Source organism: Anser anser, assembly GCF_964211835.1.
Source record: "Anser anser genome assembly, chromosome: 1".
NCBI lineage: Eukaryota > Metazoa > Chordata > Aves > Anseriformes > Anatidae > Anser > Anser anser.
In genome coordinates this window covers 15,937,412-15,963,969 of record NC_139720.1, presented here as the reverse complement: position 1 = coordinate 15,963,969, position 26,558 = coordinate 15,937,412, and the positions used below count along the sequence as shown (strand labels likewise).

The window sequence follows — 26,558 nt, the reverse complement described above, 5'->3', positions numbered from 1 at the left end:
TTGAGCAGAAAGGAGGCTCAAAGGTTGGAGGGAACACTCCCCATTGCTTCAAGCTCTCTGGGACAAGTACAGCGAAAGTTTTAGCAGAATCGACTGCTCGCCAGTTACACAACGGGTACAGGTGGGCGAGCGCGTTCAGTTCTGCAAGATGTCCTTAACAGAGCCCAAAGCCTCCGAAAGCAAATGTCACCGAGAGGAGGCTGCTGCCTCAGCAGTACTACCTGATTTTGTCCCCACGGCATTCCCTGAATGCCCCATAGCAGCCAGAACCACACAGGGAGCTGGAAGAGAGGTATTTAGAGCCCAGAACGACGGGCATGCTCTCAGACCCCCCTCAAACCTCCGGCGTGAGCCCCCCGGGATGGTCTGGCAGGGATGGGGACACCCCCTCCTCAAGCAGCCAGCTCCCCAAAACCCCACAGCACCCCCGGGGAAGGTCCAGGCACCCACATCCACGCCGGGATCTGCCCGCAGCCCCCCTTTCCCTGCAAAACCAGCCACCTCGGGGACCCACAGCGCACATTTCGGGGGGAAAAGCAGCCCGCTCTCGCCTCCCCGCTACATAAACGGGAGACGGGGGGAGGTCGGGGGGGGGGGGGGGTCCCGCCGGGTCGGCCACTCACCGATGCCCAGTCCCACCACCACTCGTCCCCCCAGCAGGGTCTCCTTGTCGCGGGCGGCCGCCAGCACGCCGGCCCCCGCCGTGAAGAGGCCGCTGGCCAGCAGGATGCAGGGCCGCCGGCCGCACAGCCCGTTGAGGACGCCGCCGGCCAGGGCGGAGAGAGCGGCGGCGCCCACCGTGCTGGAGACGAGCAGCTCCTGCCACAGGGCGTCCAGGTTGAGCTCCCGCTTGAGGAGCAGCAGGGCCCCCGACACCACGCCGGTGTCGTAGCCGAAAAGGAAGCCCCCCAGGGCGGAGAAGACCGACACCACGTAGACGAAGCCGGGGGTCTCGTCCTGCTGGAACTGCCGCCGAGCCGCCCGCTCCAGCTCGGCGCCCGACGCCGCGCTGTTGAGGCTGGAGCACGACTCGGCGGCGATCAGGCTCCGCTCGCCCGCCGCCGCCGAGCCGGCGGCCCCCTCCGCCTGCTGCCGCCGCCGCTTCTCGCCCATCAGGTTGCTCAGGCTCCGCAGCGTGTACTCCACATTGTCGCTGGCCTTGCGGGACATGGGACGGCCGCCGCGGGTCCCGCCCCGCCCGGGGGAGGGCAGCGGGGATGGGGAGGCGGGCGGGCGGCTGCCGGGCTGCGGCGGTGGCGGTGGCTGCTGCCGGCGGTGGCGGTGCTAGCCCTGCCCGCCCCTCCCGGGCCAGCGCTCAGCCGGGTCGCATAGCCACACTTGAGGGGAAGTTGCCGCCGCCGCTCCCAGCGCCCGGGCGGAGCTGGAGGCGGGGGCGGGCGGGGACAGCGGCCAGCGCGGCCCGGAGGGAGCCAGGGGCCGCCCCTCGCCGCTCCGCGCAGCCGCCCCGGGGCCGCGCCCGCGCACTGAGAGCCGCCATCGCGCCGCCCAGCGCCTCCCTCACGGCCGGCGGGAGCCGCTCGGCGGGGGAGAAGCCGCCCCGTGAGGGGCCCCCGTCCCGCCGCCCGGCCATTTTGTGCTCCCCGCGGCGGCTCGCCGCCCCGCTCCGAAGCGCCGGTCCTCCGGTGCCTCCGCCTCGCAGAGCCCCCCCCCCCGGGGGGCGGCGGCAGCCCCCGCTGGAGAACCGCGGTTAAAATCAATAAACTCGGTCGTTTTATCGAGCAACATTCAGAGTTCGCACCTGTGGTTTTCTAAAGCGCCGAGTGGCCAAAGTGTGTGTGTGAGTGTGTGTGTGTGGGGGGGGGGGGTGTAGGCCAATCTTTAGTGTCAAAGAGGAACAGGTTTGTTAGCATAAAAGAGGAAGAAAAAAAAAATTGGGGATTTTTTCATGTTTATTGTCAAAAGCATAGCGTTTTGGTATCTTTAAGCGTTTTTTATTTGGGGTTCTCACCAGTGTAAAGATGAAGGTTTAAATCAGACGGAATACAGTGGAATAACGCATTTTTTTTTCTATTATTTTTTCAGCGGTTTGGTAGGAAAACTGTGCCTCCTGGTGGAGAGTAGATGAAATATAAGTGCGTGTTTCCTTCGGAGGAAACTGGAGCATTTGCTGGCCAATATCCACGGCAGAGCCTCCTAGGCGTAACGCAAACCTTCCTGACAGAAGAAGTCATACCAGAATATCACCAGTTGTGCTTCATTCTTGAGGCCTGATCTAACAGCGTGTATTGAAATAAACAGTTTTCCTACTGACTTAACTGTCTTCTGTAAAGGTCTTTATAACGAGCCCAGCCCATAGATGGAAAGTTTTGGTAATTAACTGGATCGGCACTTCTCAGCCCACACCTTGTGAGCAGTACTAGTCACAGCCACATCAGCTACAAATTGAGAAGGGGAGCAAAGTCCTACAGGGCCTGCTGCACGCAACCTCGTCAGTGCTTTGCCTCTGCCTCAAAGCAAGCTGTGAAAGGCTGGTACTCTGCTCCGGGTAACACTGACTGAATACAACAGTGAGCTCTGGCTACTAAACACAAGATACTAACAGCTGTCTATGTAGTGAATCCAGTTAGCGACAGATGTGGCAGAGGATTTTAAAATATAATGGGTCAGCTTCCACGTTTGAGAAACCTAAGTAAGAATTAAATGTTAACATTCTGATGCTTTTAATCGAGATTTGGATAATATGGTGTAATTGGCACAGAGCATTCCTCATTCCTTTACAGCCTGTTATGGCCCAGCCCAGCACTCAAGCAAGACCCAGACAAACCCATCCAAGCTGTAGCATCAGGAATAAAGCCGTGCTGCAAGAAACTGTCATCCCCTCAGGTCCGGGAGCTCTCCGGGAGCAGACTGGCTTGCGTTTCTAAAATGCCACCAGTGGAGAGATCTGCAATGTTCCAGAAACCTCCCGACTCACCCAAGAAGCACAGCGCTCACTACTTGTATGTGGAAAGCCCAACTATAAAATGTGGGACACAGTGCATTAAATAGAAAATATTCACACCAAATCCCTAGCCAGCTAGAAGGAATGCTCTCACAGCATATTGTCACAACAGCTGGCTGTCACAAAAACAACCTGTCTTTTTAACAGCCATCTCAGAAGCTGGAAGCATTCTGTATGTTATAGTCAATAGGGACTCAAGAGAGCTAACAAAAAGAGCTTTTTTTTTCCATGGCTAGCCCAACACAATCAAAAATAGACATATTTCTCTTCAGATCATGCTGTCAAGCTTATCTCTTAAAAGTATTCCCTGAAGAAACACAACAAAGAAGTTCAGCTGCAGGATACACTACACTGAAGAGTGACTGCATGAGAAAGAGGGAGGATTTGTTTGTTTTGTGTGTAGATTTTCATTACTGTGATCATCTCTCCATAGCACCTGGATTTCATGATAACAGCTGCCTTATAAATGATTTCACAGTAATGCAGAATGTCGTAGGTGTGATTAGTAATCTAAGACCTGGGGGTCAGATCCAAAGAAGGATTTGTGTGGATGTTAGGCATGCTATTCTTTCAGGAGACTAACTGTTTAGTTGTAAGACTGGTCAAGACTCGCTGCACCTCTTCATCCCTCCCTACAAGGTGTGTTTGCACAACTGTTTGCAAGGCCATGTTGTGAACTAGGTCAAAGAGCGTGTCCAGCTTTAATAAACCCAACATGATTTTTTCCATTTCAGCATACAGCAGGAATAATTACAGGATTTTACTGCTTATATATTGTTGATACATGGCCCAGAACTCCCCCAGGCCTGAATATCTGGGAGTTAGCTGCTGTCTCAGGATTTATTGGCGTTCAAAAGCAGGTGGATCGGTGCCTAAATCTCCTGGCTATTTCAGTCCAGCCAAGATGCACAGTGAGATGCAGTAGGTTTTGTTTTTACAGCCTAATGGTTGGTAGCCTCACCTAGGAAGCAGGACACCTGAATCACAGATTTGCTTCATCCCAAGAGGATTTAAATGTGTCTCACACCTCCCAAGAAGACTGTAGGTTAAACTGGGGAAAAGATGGGTTTTCAGAAACTGGGTTTTTCAGAAAGATGGGTTTTCGGAAACAGAAACTGGGCTGCTGTGCAAGAATGTAAGAGCCATGGAGCTAGGTGGACAACAAGGTAGAATATGATCTGACTATGTGGCAGATGAAGGTCCTGCCTTCTCAGTGCTGGTTATATTTTGTACATGAAGCAGCCAGTGCATTAAGAAAAAATAGATATAGGGATCAGATCCCCAAGCCAAGGATTCTTCCCATCTCAGTCAATGCTGTGAGGGTAAGCAGGTGGTCTTTAGCCTCATGTAGGCTTTAGCAATACACCATGCATTTTGGGGCTTCAAAACTATTTTCTTGTTCTTTAGGTTATGATGCCTTAAACTCTGATGGGAAACCTCTATGATATTCACAATATTTTGCTATGAGCAGAGTTGCTACATAAGTTTAGAGATACCACTGCATTGGTCTGAGGGAAATCACCTAGCTAAATATGAAAAAAAGATCAGCAAATACTGTTTACAGTAGCAATTTATCTTATGTCTGTAACACTGGAAAAGCGATGATCTTTTCTTGTTCACTGCTAGTAATGTCAAAACCCTCTCTTACACATTTTCTATGTTTGCACGTAGTTCTCAGGGTTCAGAAATCTTCTGAACACAGAATGATACGTTACCAGTGTGCCAAGGAACATAGTTGGGTACCTTCTTACAAGTCGGCCCTCTGACAAGGCACAAATCCTGATCCTGGACCACATCAGTTGGTTGAGTTTGTGAATATGTGTTGGTTACGTAGGGCTGGGACTGTAAGGAAGGCTGAAGTTTAAAAAAGAGAAACAGAGAATGAAAATAGGAATTTAAGAATAAATATAATCTGAAATAAACTGTGTATTACCTTAAAACTTCATTTGTTCCAAAATCCTCCTATTCTTGCAGCTTTGTTTGGTTTCTTTGGAAAGAAGAATAGTTTTCTGATCCTCATACAGCATTCCTTGTCCAGCCATTTTCACCCTTGTGACACACTCATTTTGTTCACTTACCTGAATCTACCTATCCCTTACCTCTCAAAAAATCAAATGCAGTTTGTAATCCTTCCTGTGCCTCCTTTGGGTTCTCCTTTACGCATACAGTGCCTGATTGGTCCCAACATCGATAGTTGAACAAAAGTTACCCTTCACAGACAGAAGCTCTCTCCCACTTGACTCTTTCGTATTGGACTTTAATTTCTGGCTGTCCTGGTGTGCAAGGTGCCTTTAGGCCAATTATTCACCTTCCACCTTGGTTATCTGAATCTTGGTTCAGATTCTTGGTTATCTGAATCTGGGGCACCCTATAGGCATCCTCTGTAAAATTCTTTCAAAATTAAAGTCAGAAGTTATTAGTAAGGAACCTACTGACACCGCACATTTAATCCTACTGGTCAAGCGTTAGAGATAATTTGCTTAGCAAGTGAGAGGAGTTACAGTATTAGCACTGGATGGGGACTGCAGAACGAAGCTGACAAAAGTGTGGGATGACACGTTCCTTGCCTGATAGGCAGAGCTGGCAGCACTGGAGCTATGGCTGCCGAAGACTTCACACCATGAGCTTTTTTAATTCCATATAACTTTACCAAAGTAATCATTTGAGCTCATATTTTGCATAATTGCTCTCTCTTTCATGCTAAATATATAAATCCCATAAAACCCACTTCAGACCCATTGAAAACGCAATTGTAAGAAACACGTGTTTTCTGAAGTTAAATTTTTCTGTCTATTTTTAAGATCTCCAGCTTTTTCATGCTGTAGAGTGGGGACGGGATTTTTGGCAGGAGAACAGTTCCTTTCTGCCTTTGGCTGTCAAAAGGAAGAACTAGCAAGATGTGACTGAAACAGCCTCTGATAGTCAGCAGCAACATGTGTAAGAGAGTGCCGCTAAACCCAAGTGTGCCCTGCGTGCGTCTGCAGCCGTGGTGCACCGATGGCTGTGCACTAAGCTCTCTGCAGGCTTCCCAGGGTGAGACGTGGCCAGCCCACTTGCGTGCACTGCCTTAAAAAGCAGCCCCACATATGCTGAAAGCCAGCGGCAGTGCAAAATGGAGGGGGAGGGAGTCTTTTACTATTGTACAGTTTGGGAATTTTTACATTCATGTACTTGAAATGATGGCTTACCATCCTTATCAAGTCATTATTACCCTCCAGAAGTTGTAACTATGTAGTTACGACACCTGGCAGCATAAAAATCAAGGACTTGGTACCCACAAAATACCAAAATACTGCCCTTGATACACCGTGTCTTCAAACTAATACATGTCAACACGGAATGGTTTGTCTGTCTGCCAAAGAGAAACCTCTTCAAGAGCTGCAGATGGGCCCAGAAGAACAGCAGGTCATCTCTCAACAAACCCAGGTTCTCGGGATCAGGTGGTAGCCAGCTCTTGTTTGAAGATGATCATCTCTATCACGTAGTGTATAGGAAAGACACAGGCGGGAAGAAGAGAACCACATGCAAAAACGACAATTTTAGTAAAAAGCCCTTAATTCTGTTGTTCACTGAACAAATCTGATTTCTGAGGACCTATTTCTCTAAAAGGTGTACAGTACTTCTAAACCAAATCCTTCCACAGATTATGTCACACCAGCACATCAGTTGTCCATCATTTAATGAAATAAAACCGAAAAATAAATTGGAAAGGCTTTTAGGCTTATGGATCACTCCACGCTATTCTGCATTCCTATAAAAAGTAGCGGCTGACCCAGTGTGAGTTCACTGCTTTATAAGCTCCCACCCCATCAAAGTAAAATCTAAGCTTCAAATTAGAGTCCCACGAAGTGGAAACCGTATTTTTTAAGCAGCAGGTTAAGAGCTGTCTCTGCTGTCAGCCCTGACATAACTTTACCGCTGAGCAGAACACTGTACAGAAACGCTGCATCCGAGGTTTGCAAATGAAACTGAAAACAGACGGGGAGGAATTCAGTTACTGACTCAGTGAGTTGGTCATACTCTCTGGATCTGACAGATGGCGAATCAGTCAAAACTTGTTTGGTGGTTGTTTTTTGTTTGTTTTTTTGACGGAACTGTACAGTGGGGGATAAGCAAGTTTGAAAAGGAAATTGGACCACATGAATTCCTTGCGCAAAGGCAAAGAACACGCGTAGAGTGCTTAAAATGGACTGATACGAGCCAGAACATCATCCTGGCACATGAGAGATGAAAGCCAGCACTTTCCGTGGTGGGGAAACAGGCCGGAACAGCAGAAAGCTGAGACTTTTATCTGCCTCCTTGCTTATTTCTTTCTGTGTCTGTACTTCAAAAGTCCTACTTTCACCACTGTAGATAGGCATCTTTTTTAATCTATTGGACTAATTTGTTAGACTGGCAGTATTAAAATCTGCTGCACTTTTTAAGTAGGTCCTCTGTGAAATGTTTTATGGAACTCCCTCTAGAGTTTTAACAAATTCCCTGACAAGCATCACACCTGCCACAGTGATAATTTTAAACATGAATTTAACCACTCATGAAAATCACATTACTGGTGATTCTTGACCCCTTCAAAGCAACCGATATTGCGTATATGCTAATCTCATGGGAAGGTTAATGCTGTCAGTAGGAAGTGTTGAACAGTCTCTGATATTCACTGCAAAATGACACCACTGATTCTCAAAAAGCCTCTCTGAGCTCGGTGGGGACTCCTGCTTCCAATCTGGCCCTACCAGGTGGCCACAGGCACATCTAGGAGGCACTTCTGGCCTGGTGCTCTAGGTGAAAGAGGAAGGGTGGGAGTTGAACCCATAGGGTCTCTTTTTAGAGTCCTTCAAAGGTAGTGGTCTGTTTTCATTAATTATGGGAAAATTGCACACCTGCCTCCCTCTACAGCTGCAAATTATGCACTTGGCCACCAGGTTACTCTGTGTTATCCCTGGGACATTGATCTGAAGGAGTGTAGGAGTGTCCTGGGTAAGAAGGCAGCTTTGCTTTCCACGCAAGTGGTGGTTGTTGAGCACCACAGGTATACGTGGCATGAGGGGTCCTGGGGCCATGCTGGAGGGCTGTGCGAGGCAGAGAGCCACCACTGCTGCAGTCACGTTCCCGCTGCTTGCAGAAATGGTCCCTGGAGCAACCCATCCCCAGGTTTGTCTCAGATCTGAGTGGTTTGCTCCAAAATGGAGGCTGGGGTGAACTGTTTCACTTAGCAGGGTCAAAGACCCTTTCTGTTGACCATGTAGGGAGCTGCAGCTCCTGCCTCGTCATTTCTGCTTACATGCTTAAAGCAGATGGTGTGAAAACCCACCTCAGTGTAGGCAACTGGGCATGTTGCCTGTGCTAAAGCATTTACTACAGAAAACAATTAGGTCCCTGAGAGGCACAGCCTCGTAATACAGACATAAATGTGAGGTCTTGGCTTACAGAAAGCAACATATGGTATTGTCAGTGGAGAAATAAAGCAATATGCATTTTATTTATTAATATGCTAATTTGAAATATATGAGGTAATAAAGATGATTTAGTATTCACTCTCACTCTAAGAAATTAGCAATGCGGTTTAGGATACGTGCAGCTTCCAGCTCTGACAATGACACATTTAGGTGACTCTAACTGTGCAGTTAACACAGAAACAGCATGTACCTACTGCTAATCAATAGTGCAGGTAGCCTGAATACATCCTAAGGAAACTTCTAATCCTAAGGATGAGGAAATCCTCACTACAAGAAAGACATCGAGGCCCTGGAGCATGTCCAGAGAAGGGCTACGAAGCTGGTGAAGGGCCTGGAGCACAAGTCCTGTGAGGAGCTGCTGAGGGACCTGGGGTTGTTGTGTCAGGAGAAGAGGAGGCTCAGGGCAGACCTTATTGCTCTCTGCAACTGCCTGAAAGGAAGCTGTGGGGAGCTGGGGGTCGGCCTCTTCTTACAGGTAACCAGTGACAGGACTAGAGGGAATGGCCTCAAGTTGTGCCAGGGGAGGTTCAGGCTGGAAATGAGGAGACATTTCTTCTCAGAAAGAGCAGTCAGGCACTGGGACGGGTTGCCCAGGGAGGTGGTGGCGTCACCGTCCCTGGGGGTGTTCAAGGAGAGGTTGGACGTGGTGCTTAGGGACAGGGTTTAGTGGGTGACCTTGGTGGTAGGGGGTGGTTGGACCAGGTGATCTTGGAGGGCTTCTCCAACCTTAATGATTCTGTGATTCTATGAAACACAGCCAAAAGCTCACACGGAGGTATGCAAATGTAAGGGCTTGGGGAGACAACACATTTAAGGATTGCATTTTGAGTTGTGCAGTGAGACTGATACTCTTCACAAGAAGATCGTGAGACTATAAACAGATTAAGAAAGTGTGAGAGGTTGGGCTAGTTGAAATGTGTGCTTACTCTTAACAATCAAGACTACACAATTTATATTTTATTTGTTGCAGTTCTGCAACTGTATGCTAATCCTTAAGAAAACTTTAATTTCAGACGGAAACACCTAATTAAGTAGTGGGAATTTAAGTGGTCTATATTTATCTAATAGTAACCAGGTGAATAAGAACTACTCAAGGAACATGACTTAGTGAATGTATTTACCATTAACATAAAAATACAGTTCTGTGAACAATGGGGTGGCTATTGCTTCGCACCAATGACAAATCAGGAAGTGATGCCGTCATTTAATTCTTAATACTCAGCTCTCCAAAACTGGCAAGTAGAGATCAGAGAACGGGAGAGAACCAGTGTTAGCTTTAATAGCACCACAGCAGATAACATAAAATAAGTGAGAGAGGGGAAAAAAAAAAAAAAAAAGAGTGAAACAGAAGAGAATAAAATTGGCAGGGGAAGCAAAAATTGAAGTACAGTAGGGAAAAGTCAGAATCAAGTACATAAATAGGTTTGTGGCCTTTTGGAAACTTTCAAGCAGTGAAGATGGAGAGAGAGACAGGAAAAAAAGACAGAGAGTAACCAGATGGAAATCTAAGTCTTAGACACGAGTTCCAGCTGGGTTAGGTCAGGAGATCATCAAGCAGCAGCTTTTAAGGCAAAAATTCAGAACATTAGCGATATTTGGAAAAAAAGGAGTAAACAAGCAATCCTTTTTATGGCGCTATCTGTCCCCATGCTCCCTCTCACTATTGAGATTGACATTGTTTTAAAATCTCAGTTGCCTCGTTTGTAGTCTGACAGAGAAGCAGTTATCAAAGAGCTGCTATTTGTTATCAGGAACTTCCACTGAAGCACAAGACAGTCCTTTACTAGGGTTCCTTGCAGGAAGTATGAGTCCTGATATTATTATTTTTATTTTTCTTGATCCGTCTCCAAACCTCAGCCCCATACCCAGACCTGCAGGTGATTCTCTGGCAGGATCCTGCCCAGCCTTCTTGTGGAGGAGGCCCTTTGCAAGGCGTAACACAGCTGCTTGCTCTCCAAAAGTGTATCCTCACCCAGCCTCTATGAGGTGGGGACGAGGGGAATGGATGGGTTTCCCTTCTACGTGGAGCCTTCTTTCTCTGAAATCAGCCTTTGCCAACTTAGCTAGTAGCATGCCTCACCAATATCATTTGTTAGGGCCCTGAGGTTTCAACCCACGCCCAAAGGCTGCAGAGGCTGCAAGCACTGGAAGATACAGGCTGGCCCCGTTCCCTGGCAGTTCCAGCCCTCCCTTGCTGCTGGAAGACGGCAAGTGGCCACTGAATCAGAAAAGGCTTGGTTTTCTGCAACTATTGTCATTCATCATGGACACACAGATGAGGCCAGGATGAGCTTGTCCCCCATGAAGATGGCTGTGAACTGGCCTCTGTTTCCTCTACAGCATTCAGCCTCCTCACGACACCTTCCCTCAACTGCAGCTCACTTCCTCCGAGCCAGATGCGCTTTGGTCCCTGCAGACCAGGCTGGTTGCTGCCCTCCACACACAAATGACCTCTCTCAATGTATTTTCTCCTATTCCTCCAAGCAGCACACTTAGCAAAACCAGTGTGTTGACCAGCTCGCTTTGAACAGGAAAAATTACTTCAGCATCACAGCGATCTTTCTATTTTCCCCAATAATCTTGCTGTGTATATTACATTGTGCTTTGGGGCCAGCAGAGCCTCAGAACAATGTTAGGTTTTTGAGCAAACAGCAATCTTAAGAAACAGATCCTGCCCTGTAAGTTTAGATACAGTGAAAATGGAGATGATATATAATGCGAGCAGTTTGCTGTTATGTTAGCTGCACAGTCCTTTTTATTGCCCACCAGAGAAAAAGAGGGGAAGGTAGGTAGGCTGGGAGATGGATTATTTCTTACAGGCGTGATGATTCCTCAAGTTTATCCATAGAAGGGGAACAAGGAAGAGAGGCAGGGCACTGCAGTTCACAAATTACACTGGAACTTTCTTTAGTATTAATACACCAGTGCTTGTCACTTGAAATTTCTGCATCAGCCATTGCTTTGGGAGTTATGTGAAAGGACAAAAAAAAAAGTTAATACCTTTTTAGTCATCAAATTCTCATAACTACTTGCAAAATAGGGTTCACCAACAGAGATCAAAGAAAGTTTCTGAGATGTAGGGTAAAAAAGGAGATGAGAGGAGGATCCTTCCAGATGTGTAAGATCCCCGAGGAAAAGAATTACTAATGAAAGAAAAATTTTTTTAAATAGATCATTGATTTGTTGGGGATGGGTGAAAGGAGGGAGTTATAAGTGTAGCAATGTTCTTTCCTCAAGGGTAAAAAGAAGGTAATATTCTTTGTGGCCATGTCAGCTGCCACTGTTGGGATCTTCCTGATGCTGCCTAGGATCACCACCCATCAGACCCAAACATGTTTCTGATGGGTACCCTGGGACAGGACCTGCTTCTATTCACACTTACATTGGGTATGCAGCTGCAACTCTCCTGGATGCAGCTCCTACAGCTCCTGAGATGCCCACATGATTAAGCTGCTGTTCTCTGGGCACCTCAGTTTAGACTCTTTTTCTGATGTGATGCAATTTTAAGAATCAGCACCCTATCCTGTTTTTATTTTCTAATTGCTGGTCACTTTAGTGAGTTAAGTGTCCCCTTTGATGAAAGGGATGGACTTTCCATTTTGGGCAGACTTTGTCCAACCCTTCGAGAAATCAAATAAGCTAAGAAGGGCTCAAAGGGCCCTGATGTTCAGGGGCAACACAAATATCTGCTTGAGACCAGCATTTCCAGAGTGGAGCATGTTCACTTCAGCTTCATTTTCTGAACAGCTGAGACTCTCTCACAAGATCTCTCTCACAAGATCTGCTTCTCAACCTTTTTTGTTTGTTTTGTTTGTTTTTGTTTCCCCAGAAGGTTTTAATGTCTCTTTTAGAAATCACAGACATCTGAATCCAAGTCCCTCGGCTTCCCAGCAATCATAGTCTCCTGAGTCCAAAGCAAAGAGATTGTGGGTCTTCTCAGTACGAAGAATGAGAATTGGATATTTTGTTACTGATGTGGTTAAACCAATATGTTCTTTCATCATTTATTCCTTAGAAATTTTTACTGTTATTTATTTATTTACCAAAAGAAAAAAAATGCAGACTGAGATAAGTGATAGAGACAAACTGCAGTCTGATGAAGTTAGAACTGCTTCTTATTTCCAATGGGAAGCACTGAACAACTTTAACTGAAGAAGTGAGAGTACATATGCACCACACATTGCAGCAGCTTCAAGAATATGTATCTGAACTAGAGTAAGTCATGGGTACACCTAGCCACCCTAGCACAGAGCTCTCTTCAGGCTGCTTTGTCATTCAAAAGCAGAGGTTTTGCTAATGCAGTACTGAACATCGCACTAATGAAAGCTATGTTGAACTGGTAGCCCAGTTACCACTGAATCCTTGACAATTCAGTAGCATGTCTGCACCACTCTTTGGCTTACAGCCTTCCATTTTATTGCACTTACCTAAGCCATTTGATACAGAACAACTTCATGCAGGCAATATAAGTTCTTTCATATTAGTAAGTCATACCTGAAGTTGGTAACAGCTGGTCCTCACATTCTCCTGTGCCAGAAGAATCATTGATTATTTCCTTCTTATTCAATCGTTAAGAATGTTGTGTCCCCAAACTGTTTTTGATGAAACAGAGTAAAACAGTTTCACAGCATAACGGACTACATCTGTTGTAAGCAGTGGTGGTACAGCAGCAAACTGCCATACCAGATGTGTTCTGCAACATGAATTTGTCATAGGGATGAATCCTTAAAAAAATCAACCAAAAAGTCACAATGGATTTAAGGGATTCTACTTATCTTGTATAAATAGTTAAAGGGTCAGGCCTGCTTGTGCCTGCTATCCAACAAGAAAAAATCTGTGGATTTTCAGGCAAAGGTTGTAAATGTTCAAAAATACCCCTGAAAACAATAATGTACCAAAGAATATGTTTCATTAAAGTATTAAGTTGTTTCATAAAATAGACGTTCACCAAAGAAAACTAGAAATGAAGGCATTACTCTTACATGGGGACAACAGTTACAGCAACATATAGTGTCTCGACAAGGTCTACAGCAAGAGTAGACCTTACTGCCTCTATGGCGAGTAAATACAGGAGCAGAAGTCACATATAGCAAGAGGGAGTACAGCTCCTTTTTGAAAAGAGGGTTGACCTTTTATAACATTATTTTAGGAAAACTGAGCATAGATCCTTAGCTGCTTTGCAGCTACTTTGTACCACACTGCTGTCTTCAAGATGTTGACTTGCCCCTGCAATTACTCGCTCCTCGGGAGTAAAAGCCTGCTTCGTACTGCAGAGAGCAGCAAGGAACTGTGGACGAACATCGTTGCCATGGCTGCTGTCCCACAGTACTTGAGCAAGATGAGCAGAGCAAACCCAGTGACAGTAACCAGGCCCAGCTGAGGGGCCACAGCACTCACAGGCCCGCCTGTCAGGTCGATAAAAGTAAGGCAGGTCCAAGGTCATCCAGGGATGAATCAGGGTTGGGGTCTGGTCCAGTGAGGATAGCCAGGGCAGCCAAGAGTCAACAATGGCCAGGCAAGTTCGTACTAATGAGGCTGGTCGTGCCAGGGAGTCAGGTCTGTGCTCGGGGTGCAGACACAGAGGGTAGGGGGCCGGGCGTGGGCATGGCCATAATGTAGCGCAGGCACAAATGGGCAGGGGCCTGAGCTGAAGCACAGCTGCTGAGTGAAGGGGCTGCTTCTCACAGCTCTTCCTCACACAGCTCTTCCTTACACAGCTCTTCCTCACACAGCTCTTCCTCACACAGCTCTTCCTCACACAGCTCTTCCTTACACAGCTCTTCCTCACACAGCTCTTCCAAACACAGCTCACCTGCACCAGGGTCACTCAGCAGCACCTTCATCTGGTGCATAGCCACACAACTCCAGGAGTGGGGAGCGTGCTCAGGGCCTGAAAACAAAAAGAGCAAGACAAAAAAAAAAAATGCATTGCCTTATATTTCCCGAAATGGCTGGAAAATAGCATTATTCAGACATCCTTCAGATGGGACCCAAACTGCCAGGACTGAGGGACGAGGAAGTGGCAGTAAAGCGGAGGCAGTTTTGGTGCCTGCGGTCACACATTCCTGTAGCTGCAGCATGTGGTAGGACGCTTTTGGCTTTCCTTAACTGAAGTTGGCTGATGAAAACACCAGTTAGCTTCTCTTGGATGACCTGCATTCATTCCTGCTGTTATGATCTCGCTGTCTGAACCTATTTATTGGTCTAAACCTACCACTGAAGATCATCTGACCAGTGTTTTTTAATTTACCACTACTTCTGATATTAAGCAAGACTCTCTGTTGCAATGAAAGTCAATCTCTTTTGGGATTGGCTTTACCTGAACAAAAAGCCCTAGGGCAAATATAAACCTAATTATCCTCCAGCATCCCACGCTACTAAAACAAACCCAAAAGAGTCAGCAGCTTTATCAGCTAAGTTCTACAAACTGTTTCATAAGGAGTTTCTTACATGGAAACTGCTATAGACCCTGTGTGCTGCAATCCATCGCATCTGACACTTGGAAAACAGCAACACAGATCTGGAGAAAAGTGGTTAAGAAGCTTTGGCAGTATGAGTTAATATTCCTTCTGTCTAATAATATTGACACAAACATACTACTAACTCTCAACAACAACATTTTGTTTCCTAGTTTAATACAAGAATGTGGTGCTACAGCTGCTATTTTGATATCAACATCTGTCGATGCCTTATGGAGATTTTGATTTTAAAAAGAAAACTAACCTAGTTTGTGCCAGTTGCTGGAATTTATAGAATATTAGTGAATTAAAAAGCATTAAAAGCTGATTGAATATTGCAGTGTATGAAGAATGAGAAGTGTAAGGTGAAGTAAGGCTGGATGTGGCTCTGGGCATATCATCAAATTTACCTCGCATGTGGAAATCCCCACCTTCCAAATCACAGGTTTGTGGAAACTTCACCTTGAAGCTATTATGCTTTTGTCTAAAACACTGAGGTTTGTCACTTCTTGTTTTCACATGTAAGCATTTATGCAACATCATCAGTCACCTTCACAGCTGAAGAGACCACACTTCTTATGTTTCATATTAGAAGATTTATTTTACAGCTTCTTATTTATTTTTCAGGCTTTAATTGTGGGCAGTGATACAGCTTTCATTCAATACACATGGATGTATTTATTCACATATATACGTTTTTCTCAACTGCTTACTGAGGTTTTTCATTTCTCATTCCCACATGTAAGCATTTATGCAACATCATCAATCACCTTCACAGCTGAAGAGACCACACTTCTTATATTTCATATTGGAAGATCTATTTTACAGCTTCTTATTTATTTTTCTGGCCTTAAGTGTGGGCAATGACAGCTTTCATGCAATACACATGGATGTATTTCTTCATGTATACACATTTTTCTCCACTACTTATATTTCTAGCTTAGGATGACATGTAGGAATTAAGGACTTTATTGAAAAAACTGTGATAAGACATACATTGAATATCATACCATCATGTCCAACAAGATGCACCTAAATCTTTCCCATGTGTGCTTCACTTCACCTTTTAAGACAGTTCTTTCAAGTAGAAGAGTAAAAAAGAGTGCTAAATTCAGATGCAACATTTTTGTTGTTGGGAATCAGCATTAAGATTTGTTGCCTTGAACCTCTACCACCACAGCTGACAGCTTTCAAATTACCTATGCTGGCTGGCTGCTAGCATAGCAGCTTAGTTTGGAGTTCCCACCACTTCCCAGAGCCTGGAGTGAGACAGCTCAGAATAGGACCCACAGGCAGGTAGCCAACAGACTTGGGACCTACCTAGAAGTTTGGAATTGAAGGTGAAAGGGACACCCTATAACTGTATTCTATATCCTTTACCTTAAAGGAGACACGTTTCACACATTATCCTTTATCCTTCAACTCATTCAGCACAGCTGCTGTGGCTGGTGGGCTGGGAACAAGGGATGCTGCATGCTTGTGCAAAATAGAGCATTCCTGTGCAGTTGCTAAAATTATCATGAGGACTGAAAGAGAGTGAAAGGAGATAGCAATTAGCAGCTTACAGTTGCGCAAATGCTGATCAGAATTCTGTGTGATGCTGAAGAGATGCTTCTGAAGCCTGGTGTATCTCCCCTGGTGGATATCAAAAACCTGTTACAAACTGAGGAGTTGTGAGAGATTCTTAAAGAAAAGGCAACACTGGTCCTTAGATCTTTTGTTGATACCAGTCTTCCCCATCTGCACTCCTCTTCTTCTCCCTTCCTTTATAAATGTTCTAAAACATGTAGCATTTGGCCATACAAAGCACTAGATTTACACTGAAGTCAGTAGGATGATCTTTCTGTCCAGCTAGTACTTAAGCAAAGACTCCCCAGTAACAAGTATTCAGACATCAGAGAACTCTACCCACTGAATACAAACAAAAGCATCTTCACGTCACATAAATGCACTTCCTAACCTCCTGAAGCAGGTTTTACATTGTGTTCAGAAGACAGACAGATCAGGCTCTTGCAGAAAAGCTGAGGAATCTATTTCAAATCATAGAACTCTTTCTTGTAGGAAGACCTGCTGTTGTTCAATCTATTTTAGGGAAGATGATTTCTAACTCTCTACTTTTGAGGGTGGTTTATCATCATCTCAAAACATCTCAGACAAGGAGATTTCACAGAGGAACACCATCTGTCTTGTTTGCGCTCTCTCCAGCTATTTGGAGTGAGCACTTTGCTGAACTTACAGTTCACATGCTACCTTTTCTCAGTCTTACTTAGCTTCTTATAGGGAGTTACTAGTGACAACTAGTCCTTGTCAGCCTCATGCTGTAGACCCAATACCTACCACGCATCCAAAAACTTCCTTGTGCCTTGTAGGTGTTTCCACCTTCTGCATAGGGATGACAGACACAGCTACTGCTCACATCACATAGCTACAAAAATGCCTTAGGAAGAAAAACAGGCTCTTAACCAATGTGCACAGTCTATGAACGGTGACCTACATAAAAGCAAAAAACATGTATGAAAGAAAAGCCGTGTTCCTTCCTCTATTTTCAACGTAATATTTTTTTTCAAGGGAGAAAATATCAGGAAAAAAAAAGCTTCTCAAATATTTTTTCCTCTAAAGAATGCCACACTAGAAAAGGATTGCCCATTTCACCCCAAAAGAGTACACTGTGCTTTCTAATTGCCTCATCTTCTGAGCATTGGGAGCCCAGAGAAATAGAGGGGCAACAACAGTGCAAGTGCCTCACAGCCCAGCATCCTGGAAACACAGGAACGAATACTGATGCGGGCATCCCGACAATGTCTCACAGGAGCCAGTAGTTGATTCACTACAGGTAAATGTCACGTGGAGGCATTTGTGGTGACACATGCAGTGCACCAGCGCAGCGTCTTCAGACCAGGGTCTGCATCTCCTACTGGGAGTCTCTGCATGCTTTTCCTTTGCAGCACATCTTCTGAGACCCAGTCTTTTGCCATTTGCTGTATTAATATGAGCATTTCTGTTGAAGGGGCCCTAAGAAAGCAGAGGACGGGTTTGATATTGAGATGGAAATGTCTGTGTAAAGAAGGCTAGATGTTCTGGTGAGAGCTAACATCATTACTAACCCCCAGTACAGCCTAGTGTACATGCTCCATGAAAGAACTACCACCCTACCCAGGCGTGCATAGGCATCTGGGTAAAACGTCTGTGCATGTCTGGGGCATCTTCTGCAATTTTACTGTACTGTCAGTTGCTACAGGTTTATTTTGTGCTCATTTGTGCAGACCATATGGACAATAGCCCTTTCTCTATCAGCTAGCCAGTATCGGCATGAGCTCTACTACAGAACAACATGAGTTCCTCAGCTTGCCCTTTGGCTTGGCTGCACAAGATGCTACACCCATTCAGAGAAAGGGGCCTCAGCTCTTTATTTCCCCAAGGAAAGAAAGACCAAAGTCACAAGTTACAGTTAATTCTGGACAGACTTTCCAAAATCCCAAGGAGCCAGTAGCTTCTTTGGCACCAGCTCAAGCGTGTGCCTCTGAGGACAGAACAAAATGGAGGCAACGGCAGCATCTGGCAGCAGCCCGTATTTTAGTACATTCCTGTAATGGTGGCAAAGATGGGCCCGGACAACAGTCTTGGGAGCTTTTTCTATTATTATCATTTTTTCCTGAGAGAAGGTATGTATCAAGGATGAGGGTCTTTCTTCAAAGCAATCTGCAGTAGCACTTTAGATGCAGCTGGGATTGTGAGCAACAACTTGGCTAATAATCAGTAATCATAAAGCAGAATTTTTCCCCTTGCAAATGTAGTTGCCTGACAAACTGAGAAGAGCCACAGTATCATTCAAGAAACTTAGAAATGACATGAAAAATAGTAATAATGCTTTTGAGTCACAGAGGTACTACTACATGGGACCCAACACAGATGCAGCTTCTGAGTGCCCATCCTCAAAACAAATCAGAACCAAAACAATGCATTTTAAGATGCATTCATGCCCTCTCTTCCCATCACATTTACATAGGTTGAAATTCCACAGCAGCGATACCCACGGTGAAATGGTTAGTAAGCTTTCAGATAACCACTTGCTGAAAAAAAGCAGCACATGCTTCCCCACAGCTGATACCTCAGGTTGTTTCCCAAGTCAGAAAGGACTCTTGTCAGTATCTGCCTCCATACAGGAGCATTTGACTATGTACCTCTGACACAAACAGAACTGGACCATGGCAGGGAGTGGGGGAGAAAGAACACCGAGGACCATCTGGGACAAGGAGTCTCAGGGACTCTATCAGCCCCACTGAGAAGTACAGCCTCGCTTCCCGGTAATATGGCTCTGGGAATAAGATTCTCTTCAAAATAAAATATCCATAGCTCTTTGTGAGTAAATTTGAACGAAAATCTTGCAGAAATGACTGAGTAGGTTTCATTTTCTGGTCACGTAAACTGTTTTACTCCTACTAGTTACTTCTCAAAATCTGACAGTTTCGAAAGAAATTGGTATTAAAGTGAATTGCTAATGTGGTAAACAGCCTGTGATGCAAAGGAATTGAACATTTCATGAAAGAAAATGTGGAAATCAAAATAAATGGTGGGAGCTGATGTACAGCCAAATCTTCGTTGCTAGAAATGGGAAATTTCCCTCCCTACCCAGGAGCGTGAGCAGCCCCTATGTGGGCAAGAGCTATCACAAACAGGATTCTGGGGGACTTACCCTGTGCCCCTGTGGCTGTGCCAGCATAACCCTTATTGAGTTTATGTGGGGAGGTTTTGGTAGCCACAGGGATGGTGGGGTGTGGGCTGCAGGGGTGGCCTCTGTGAGCAGAGCCCAGCAGCTGCCCCATGTCAGATCAGAGCCAGCTCCACATGGCTCTAAAGGGACCCACCGCGGGCCAGAGCCGAGCCAGTGAGTGATGTTGGTTGTGCCTCTGTGAGAGCAGATTTAGGAAAGGATAAAAAATATTTGGCAACAGCTGGGAGAAAAGAGTGAGAGAGAAACAGCCCTGCAGACACCAAGGTCAGGGCAGGAGGGCAGGAAGTGCTCCAGGTGCCAGAGCAGAGATTCTTCTGCAGCCTGTGGAGAAGCCCGTGGTGACACAGGTCATCTCCCTGCAGCCCGTGGAGGAGCCCCCGGTGGAGCAGGTGGATGTGGCCTGGAGGAGGCTGCGGCCCATGGAGAGCCCCCGCAGGAGCAGGCCCCGGGCCGGAGCTGCAGCCCGTGGAGAGGAGCCCACGCAGGAGAAGGGGTCTGGAGGAACCTGCTGCCTGTGGGGGACCCGTGCTGGAGCAGTTTGCTCCTGGGGGATGGGGGGGGATGAGACATCAGCTTGGTGGGCACCACAAACACATGGGGAGATCATCCTGGTCACTAACCACACCATGGGGAAGGGCAGTCAGCTTCCAGATATCAGGAGAAGTAAAATCTATTTGCAGCTATCTTAAAGGAGCAAGAATTTACCTGCAGGTGTCAGAACTGTCCCCAGGGCACTTCTGGGAAGTACCATCAACACATGACCTCAAGATCTGGAAAAAGCATCAGGAAAATGGCTTGGACAGGGGTTTGCACCTCGCAGCACTGAACAGCTGATGATGAAGCTTCTCTCTTCCACTTAGAAGGGCAGTAAAGCAAGAGAGGGCACTGTTCTGTCTCTGTGTAAATCCTTGCTGAGCCCTCATCTCAAGACTCACTTGCAGCCCTACTCCCCACATCTCAGGAAGGAAATAGCAGAGTTAGGGAAATAACACAAAAGGGCAACTAAAATGATGAAAGAGAGATCAGCTGCTTTGCAAGAAGAACCAAAAACGCTGAGAAGGCACATGAGCCAGGCTTACAAAATCATAAAGGTGAAGGAAAAGTCAAATGCAGAACTTATCCACCAAATCCTTTAACACAAGAACTACAGACCACTCCCTGAACATGTAGGACCATCCTATAAATAGGCAAAGCCTTTGCTCGTGCAGACACTGAGGAAGGAACTGAGATGTTCATAACAGGAGCTTATTCTTCTTCCACCAAACAGACAACTTCAGAGGCTCTATACAGAAAATCACTGAACTGACCAGGGCACAAGCTTAGCAAAGAGCAGGATTTGGGGGATAATTATATATTTGACTTATGAGAGCACTGGAGGCTGGGGTGAGCAAAACCCCACAAGTTTCAAAATGGTCATACTTTGAAATAGGATAAAGCATGCTGCCTGGTGGTACAGTCAGAAAATTGGGCCCAATCTCAATTTTCTTTTAATTGGTTAAAATAAAGATAAAACTGATAATACATACATTAATAAAATAGAGATAAAATTTCTCCCTATATACATTGCCTTTTCCTATAGACTTAGGTCTTCCCAAGTATAACACCACCACAACTACAGTGCAACAGTAACCTTACTTACCAACCGAGGATCAATGATGTACACGATAAGATGACAGCATTTGTATTCAAGATTGTTTTTTATAAACACTACTTTTTTTTTTTTTTTTAAGTACCTGAGAAAATACTGCATCAGGGCAGATAACAAGTCCTGAAATGGTTGTCTGTGGCTTTCTTAACCTCAACCTCTTTTTGAAATTATATTAAGGAATTCAATCTGTGCAACAAGAAAGATGGACTAAGCTGTCATTCAGGGTTGCTTATGCTGCTCAAGACAAATCAGTGGTGAAAGATGTGTTAATGTCACTGTGAAATATATTGTAGCAACATCGCCCCCAATGTACTACTTGGCGTTGCCCCCTCCCCACCTCACTATGCTGTATCAATTTCTCCTTGACCTCTTTTGTTTAAGGATGAGCAAGTGGCTGACATGCTCTTTCAACTAAATCTACTCCTTTTACTCAGGCTTTTGGCAAAGACTTAGTATAAACACAAGGGGAACCTTCTGTTCTTAGCCCTAAGCCATGCACAAGTGTTATTCCAAGAGTCCGTTCCCTCATCCAGTAGGGCTTGTTTGGGTTTGATTTTTGTTTGTTTATTTCTAAATTCTTTCTCAGATTCCCATTTTTAGTAGTTGTTTCTCCTTTTTCAGCCTTGGCAGCCACAGGTCCCAGGCTGCCAACCCCAAATAATGAGATTTCCCCCTGTGGCTGAACCACAGGCTATGTCCAGAAGCTACTATTAGTATTCGGAGTCTGGTGCTCATTTGCCTCAGCAGTGATTAGCTCAGCCTAATGCAACCATATTTGCAAGTTTATAAGGCCAGCTCATCCTCTGATGCATTTCCTTTGTGCCCAGAGACTTGTCTGGCTTTTTAACGTCTTTTTAACTGAATTTAGAGTCACAGAAATATGTTTATAAACATGTAATATATTATATTGTATATTGAACTGAATTTGTATTTCACTGTCTGGTAGCGTTTATCAATCAATAACTTTTATAAATACCATAAAAACACATAACATAAAAGGTAATAAAATAGAGACAAAGACAGACAAAAGAAGGTTAATCTCTAAAATAAAACAGAATGAAACAGAACCCAGATCCTTAATCCAATCTCATTACTTATTTATCTCAAACTACCCAGGAATTCCACCCAAATTACGTATATTATTAGTTGTTATTGAAGAACTTCTTTTCTGTTGTTGCTAGGGTGGCCACATCTGGAAACTCACCTTTGCAGGGAATGTTAATCATCAATTCTGAAGGAAAGTGGGCTTAGTCACTACCAGAGCTACTTGGAACAATGGAGATTAAGCACGGTATCTACTAACCCTGAAGAACTATGTTTTCCTTTAAGCTCAGTGTCAGATGGAAAGGTTGATTTTACAGTTGACCTATCTGAACAGAAGGTTGGGAAAAACTTGCAGTACATGAACCAAAAGGTGCACCTGAGTCCTGACGTAGCAATGCTTGCTGTGACACAGTCCAGCCCTCAATAATTTAACATGGAGCACCATATGCTTTCCAAACACATTTTGCTTGGTAGTAGAAGACCAAGCCAATAAGCACTTCATCTTCCAGAAAGTTTCCTGGTACTAACATTCTCTGCTAATCCAGTCACTTCGTATTTATACAATGCTATGGTATTGTCACATACTGGCTTTGAGAAAGCCTCAAGACTATTTTATTCACATGGCAGTTAAGAATAACAGATTCGGACTAAGATTTTAAAGCTACAGAAATGACCATTTAAAAGTTTTAAAAAGATTAACAGCTTAAAAACCTAGCTTGCTAGTGAGAAAGCAACCAGCTTTTCGGAAGTTAAAATGGCAAACTAAAGAAAATTGAAATATAATGTATTTTGTTGCCTATTTTTTAATGCACAGTCATAGCCTGAGCTAGTTTAAATGCACAGGAATTATGCATGCAGTACAAGTCTTTTCCCTCTTACTCCAGAACAGTTTAGTACAAGGAAAAAAATAATAATAATAATAAAAATCATTGTCTAATCAAGACTACAAGATAATTCAAGCCTAGGGTTTGTTCAATTTCAAGGGGTTGTTTAGCCTGGAGAAAAGAAGGCTCAGGGGAGACCTTATTGCTCTCTGCAATTACTTTAAAGGAGGCTATAGTGAGCTGGGGATTGGGCTCTTCTCCCAAGCACCAAGTGCTAAGAAAAGAGGAAAAAGCCTTAAGTGCCAGGGGAGGTTTAGGTTGGATTTTAGAAAAAATCTCTTCACTGAAAGGGAATTTCAGTGTAACAGCACTGTAACAGCAACAATGAAAAAGGTCTTATGTGACTATTAATGATTTGAATTTGACCTGATAAGAATACTATTTACATAGCAGCCAAAAGGCTACCATTGAAATTATGCAATAAAAATTACCTGAAAGAAATGTATTTCAGAATTTAATGTATCGTGCTAAAGCATCATAAACACCTCACTGTTCCCTGTCCAACAAATCCCATGCAAAAGTATGGGCTCCACTGTCTGAGATCTTTTGTAGTATACAACTAAAACTCCATCAGCAAATATACTTCAAATATCCTTGAATCAGACTTTAAATTGATGGCAAAAAAACTCAAATGGAAGTGTTGCTTTCCTATCAATACTTATATAAACCATCATTCTAAACATGACAGATATAACGTGTCTGCAAGTACTGGAGTCTTTCACAGCGTAAGGTTGATCTAATTTATTTCCATTCACTTAATCAAAAGGCACACCTGCCAACAGGTACAGAAATATTTCAAGTGGCAACGGTCAGAAAGCCTGAGCGTCCAAGGAAACAGAGAAAAGTCCTAAGCAAACGCAAACAGGGCTGGATGAAGTGGATGCCCAAATATAGGAATACTGTAATTATATCTACTTAGAAGTGATTGCTTTTACAATGGTCATCACTGAACCACAATTCAAACAGGAAGGTTATAAAGCTATTTAGAATTATGACAGGTTAAGATTCAAGAGATCCAGAATTTCAATGTATGCTTGAGATATATGTCTCTAATTTCAACTATGATTGATTGTTGTCTCAGATAAAACTATTGCAAGCCAACAGACATCTTTCAAAAATTATGTCCAAGTCAGTTCATAAATATCTGAGTTCACTCAGCCAAACCAATCGTTATCTCCTACACAAATGGTGCAATTGGTAATGATGAAGATGTTATCATCAGCTCATTGCTTAGGCAGCATACTTTCTGTGCTCTGCATCATATTAAAATCTGCTTTTCAGCCAGCAGGACAAATAACGCTTGGCTGGTAGATAATTGCACAACCAGCAAAGGGAAAACTCATTGAAGGAAACAGATAAAAATTAACACCTGGAGTTATCTGAGTTTTGTGTTGGTACAAGTTGTGTAGATTTTTACCAGGATGAGTCCTGTCCACTGTCCACTTCTGATCAAATAAGATTAAGGAGCTACTCTTACAAACTGAGAGCTTCTGTTACAAACTCCCATTAATGAAATGGTAGGGAGGAAGCTGACAATATATCCTGCAATGCCCAGTACTGAATCAGAATCTGAACTGAAAGGCTGCAGATTTAGTCTTCTTTCAACCCTCCCAACAGCAAAAGGGCCCACATGCAACTTCAAAGTATGCCTGAGTGGGAGTTGCCAGCTATCTGTATTCAGTGTTCAACCCATTCTGCAGTATAATTCGTATGTCAATTCTTGTAACAAGTCACTTCGCAAAATCAGAAGGACTTCTGCTTTCATTTCTTTCAAAAAAAAAAAAAAAAAACCCTTGAAAATGCAGAACTGCTTCCAAAACTGAAAACCTCTTACTCTTCCTCAAAAAAGAGTAATTACAAACGATCATCTGAAAATACTGTAAATTAAAGCATTAAGAAGTATATTTTCTTTCTCTTAAATATTCTTCAATGTCCTGGTGAAATCACCTTAAGAAACAAAACCACTTGCCTATTACACTCTTCTCTCCATGATAAATCTGTTGTTTCATTACCAGACTAGTTTGGCAAGTAAAATAATCCTGCTTGGACAAACATGGCCATGAACACTACCATCAATCAAACGGACACATCTTGGAGACATGCACTTTCAATATGCCATCTCTGCAGTAACTTACAAAGCAGATGCTTTCTCTTCTTGCTGAGTTTGGTCCGGGACTGCATAATCCAGGTCAATTTTGGGCTCCTTCCAAAGGCTAGGAAGGCTTACCAATGACTGCTAAGGGGAGAAAAGGAGATAGCACTCAAAAGTTACAAGACTTAGAGTTTCTTTACCTCCCTAGGTAAGCAATATTTTATTATACCAACCTAAAATGGTCCTAGATATTGGTGGTGCTTCTTCAGCAGCAAGAAGAATAACAGGCTCTGAAAACAATTTGCTGTCCTTAGTGCCATAAGCACAATCCTTTCAATGTGCTAACCATCCAAGTCATCTCTGACGCTAACTTTATAACAAGCTGAAAAACAATGAAAGTCAAACTTCATCCCATGCTCAACAGGCCTCCAGCACCAGGTGCTGCATCACACTTGACAGCAGGTACCCCACTCATCAGTATAATTTGTTACTGTCCTAATGAGTCCACTAACTCATCAAGAGCCCTGCATCCTCTGTTCTCTCAAGGATGAATAATTACATGCTTTTCAAAACCGCTCTCACAAGATTACAGGAAAGTAGAAAAGTGTGGATCGGGATGATGAAGTCATGGTGAAAATATCTGAGCAATTACGCTCAGCTATCTAGATGTTCTCAATTTGCACCTACAAGGAGACAAAACCAGTCAATACTCCTGAGAAGCTAAATCTTTCCAAATATTTTTCTTCTTTCAGCTAATCTGAATTGCCAAACCATCTTGGTTTCCTAAAGCTGAATAGTTCTACCACACTGTCAGTCAAAGTCCCCAATGGCATGCCAGATTTTTTGATCAAGCTCCAGAACATTTCAGCCAACAAATGCCAAGATTTTCACCTGGTTGAAGTCCACATGCTACTTCACCTAAATGTGATTTTGCATCAAACCAAAAGCACTTGCTGCTGCCTCTTGGTAGCAGCGTAAATTTAACATGACCAAAGTCATTAATGATATGTCCCCTACCTTCACAAGGAAAAAGTAGAACTTTCCAAACTGACCTTGACATTGTGCTTTGACTATACCACATAAAACTTTACTATAATTATGTTTACAAAATTGTGTAAAATCTCAGTGTTGTGCTATTGCAGAAGTTTTACTTACATACCATTTGTAAGTCTTCAGTATAGTAAAATTTTGCTTTAAAAAACAATTCAAAATCTAGGAAGAATGCTACTATAAAATAAAGTGAGTTAGAAGAATTACCTTTCATTTTGATTTACCATCATACAAA

The 26,558-nt window shown here is 44.2% G+C and overlaps 1 protein-coding gene across 1 annotated transcript in view; it reads right to left on the bottom strand.

The window, feature by feature from the left end:
- Positions 1 to 1,779, bottom strand: part of SLC2A13 (solute carrier family 2 member 13) — a 159,800-nt gene extending 158,021 nt beyond the window's left edge. The window contains exon 1 of the mRNA XM_083825750.1: positions 624 to 1,779. Within this exon, the coding sequence (XP_083681876.1) occupies positions 624 to 1,170 (547 nt within the window). The 5' untranslated portion in view covers positions 1,171 to 1,779. The remainder of the gene's footprint in view (positions 1 to 623) is intronic.
- Between the last annotated feature and the right edge of the window lie 24,779 nt (positions 1,780 to 26,558).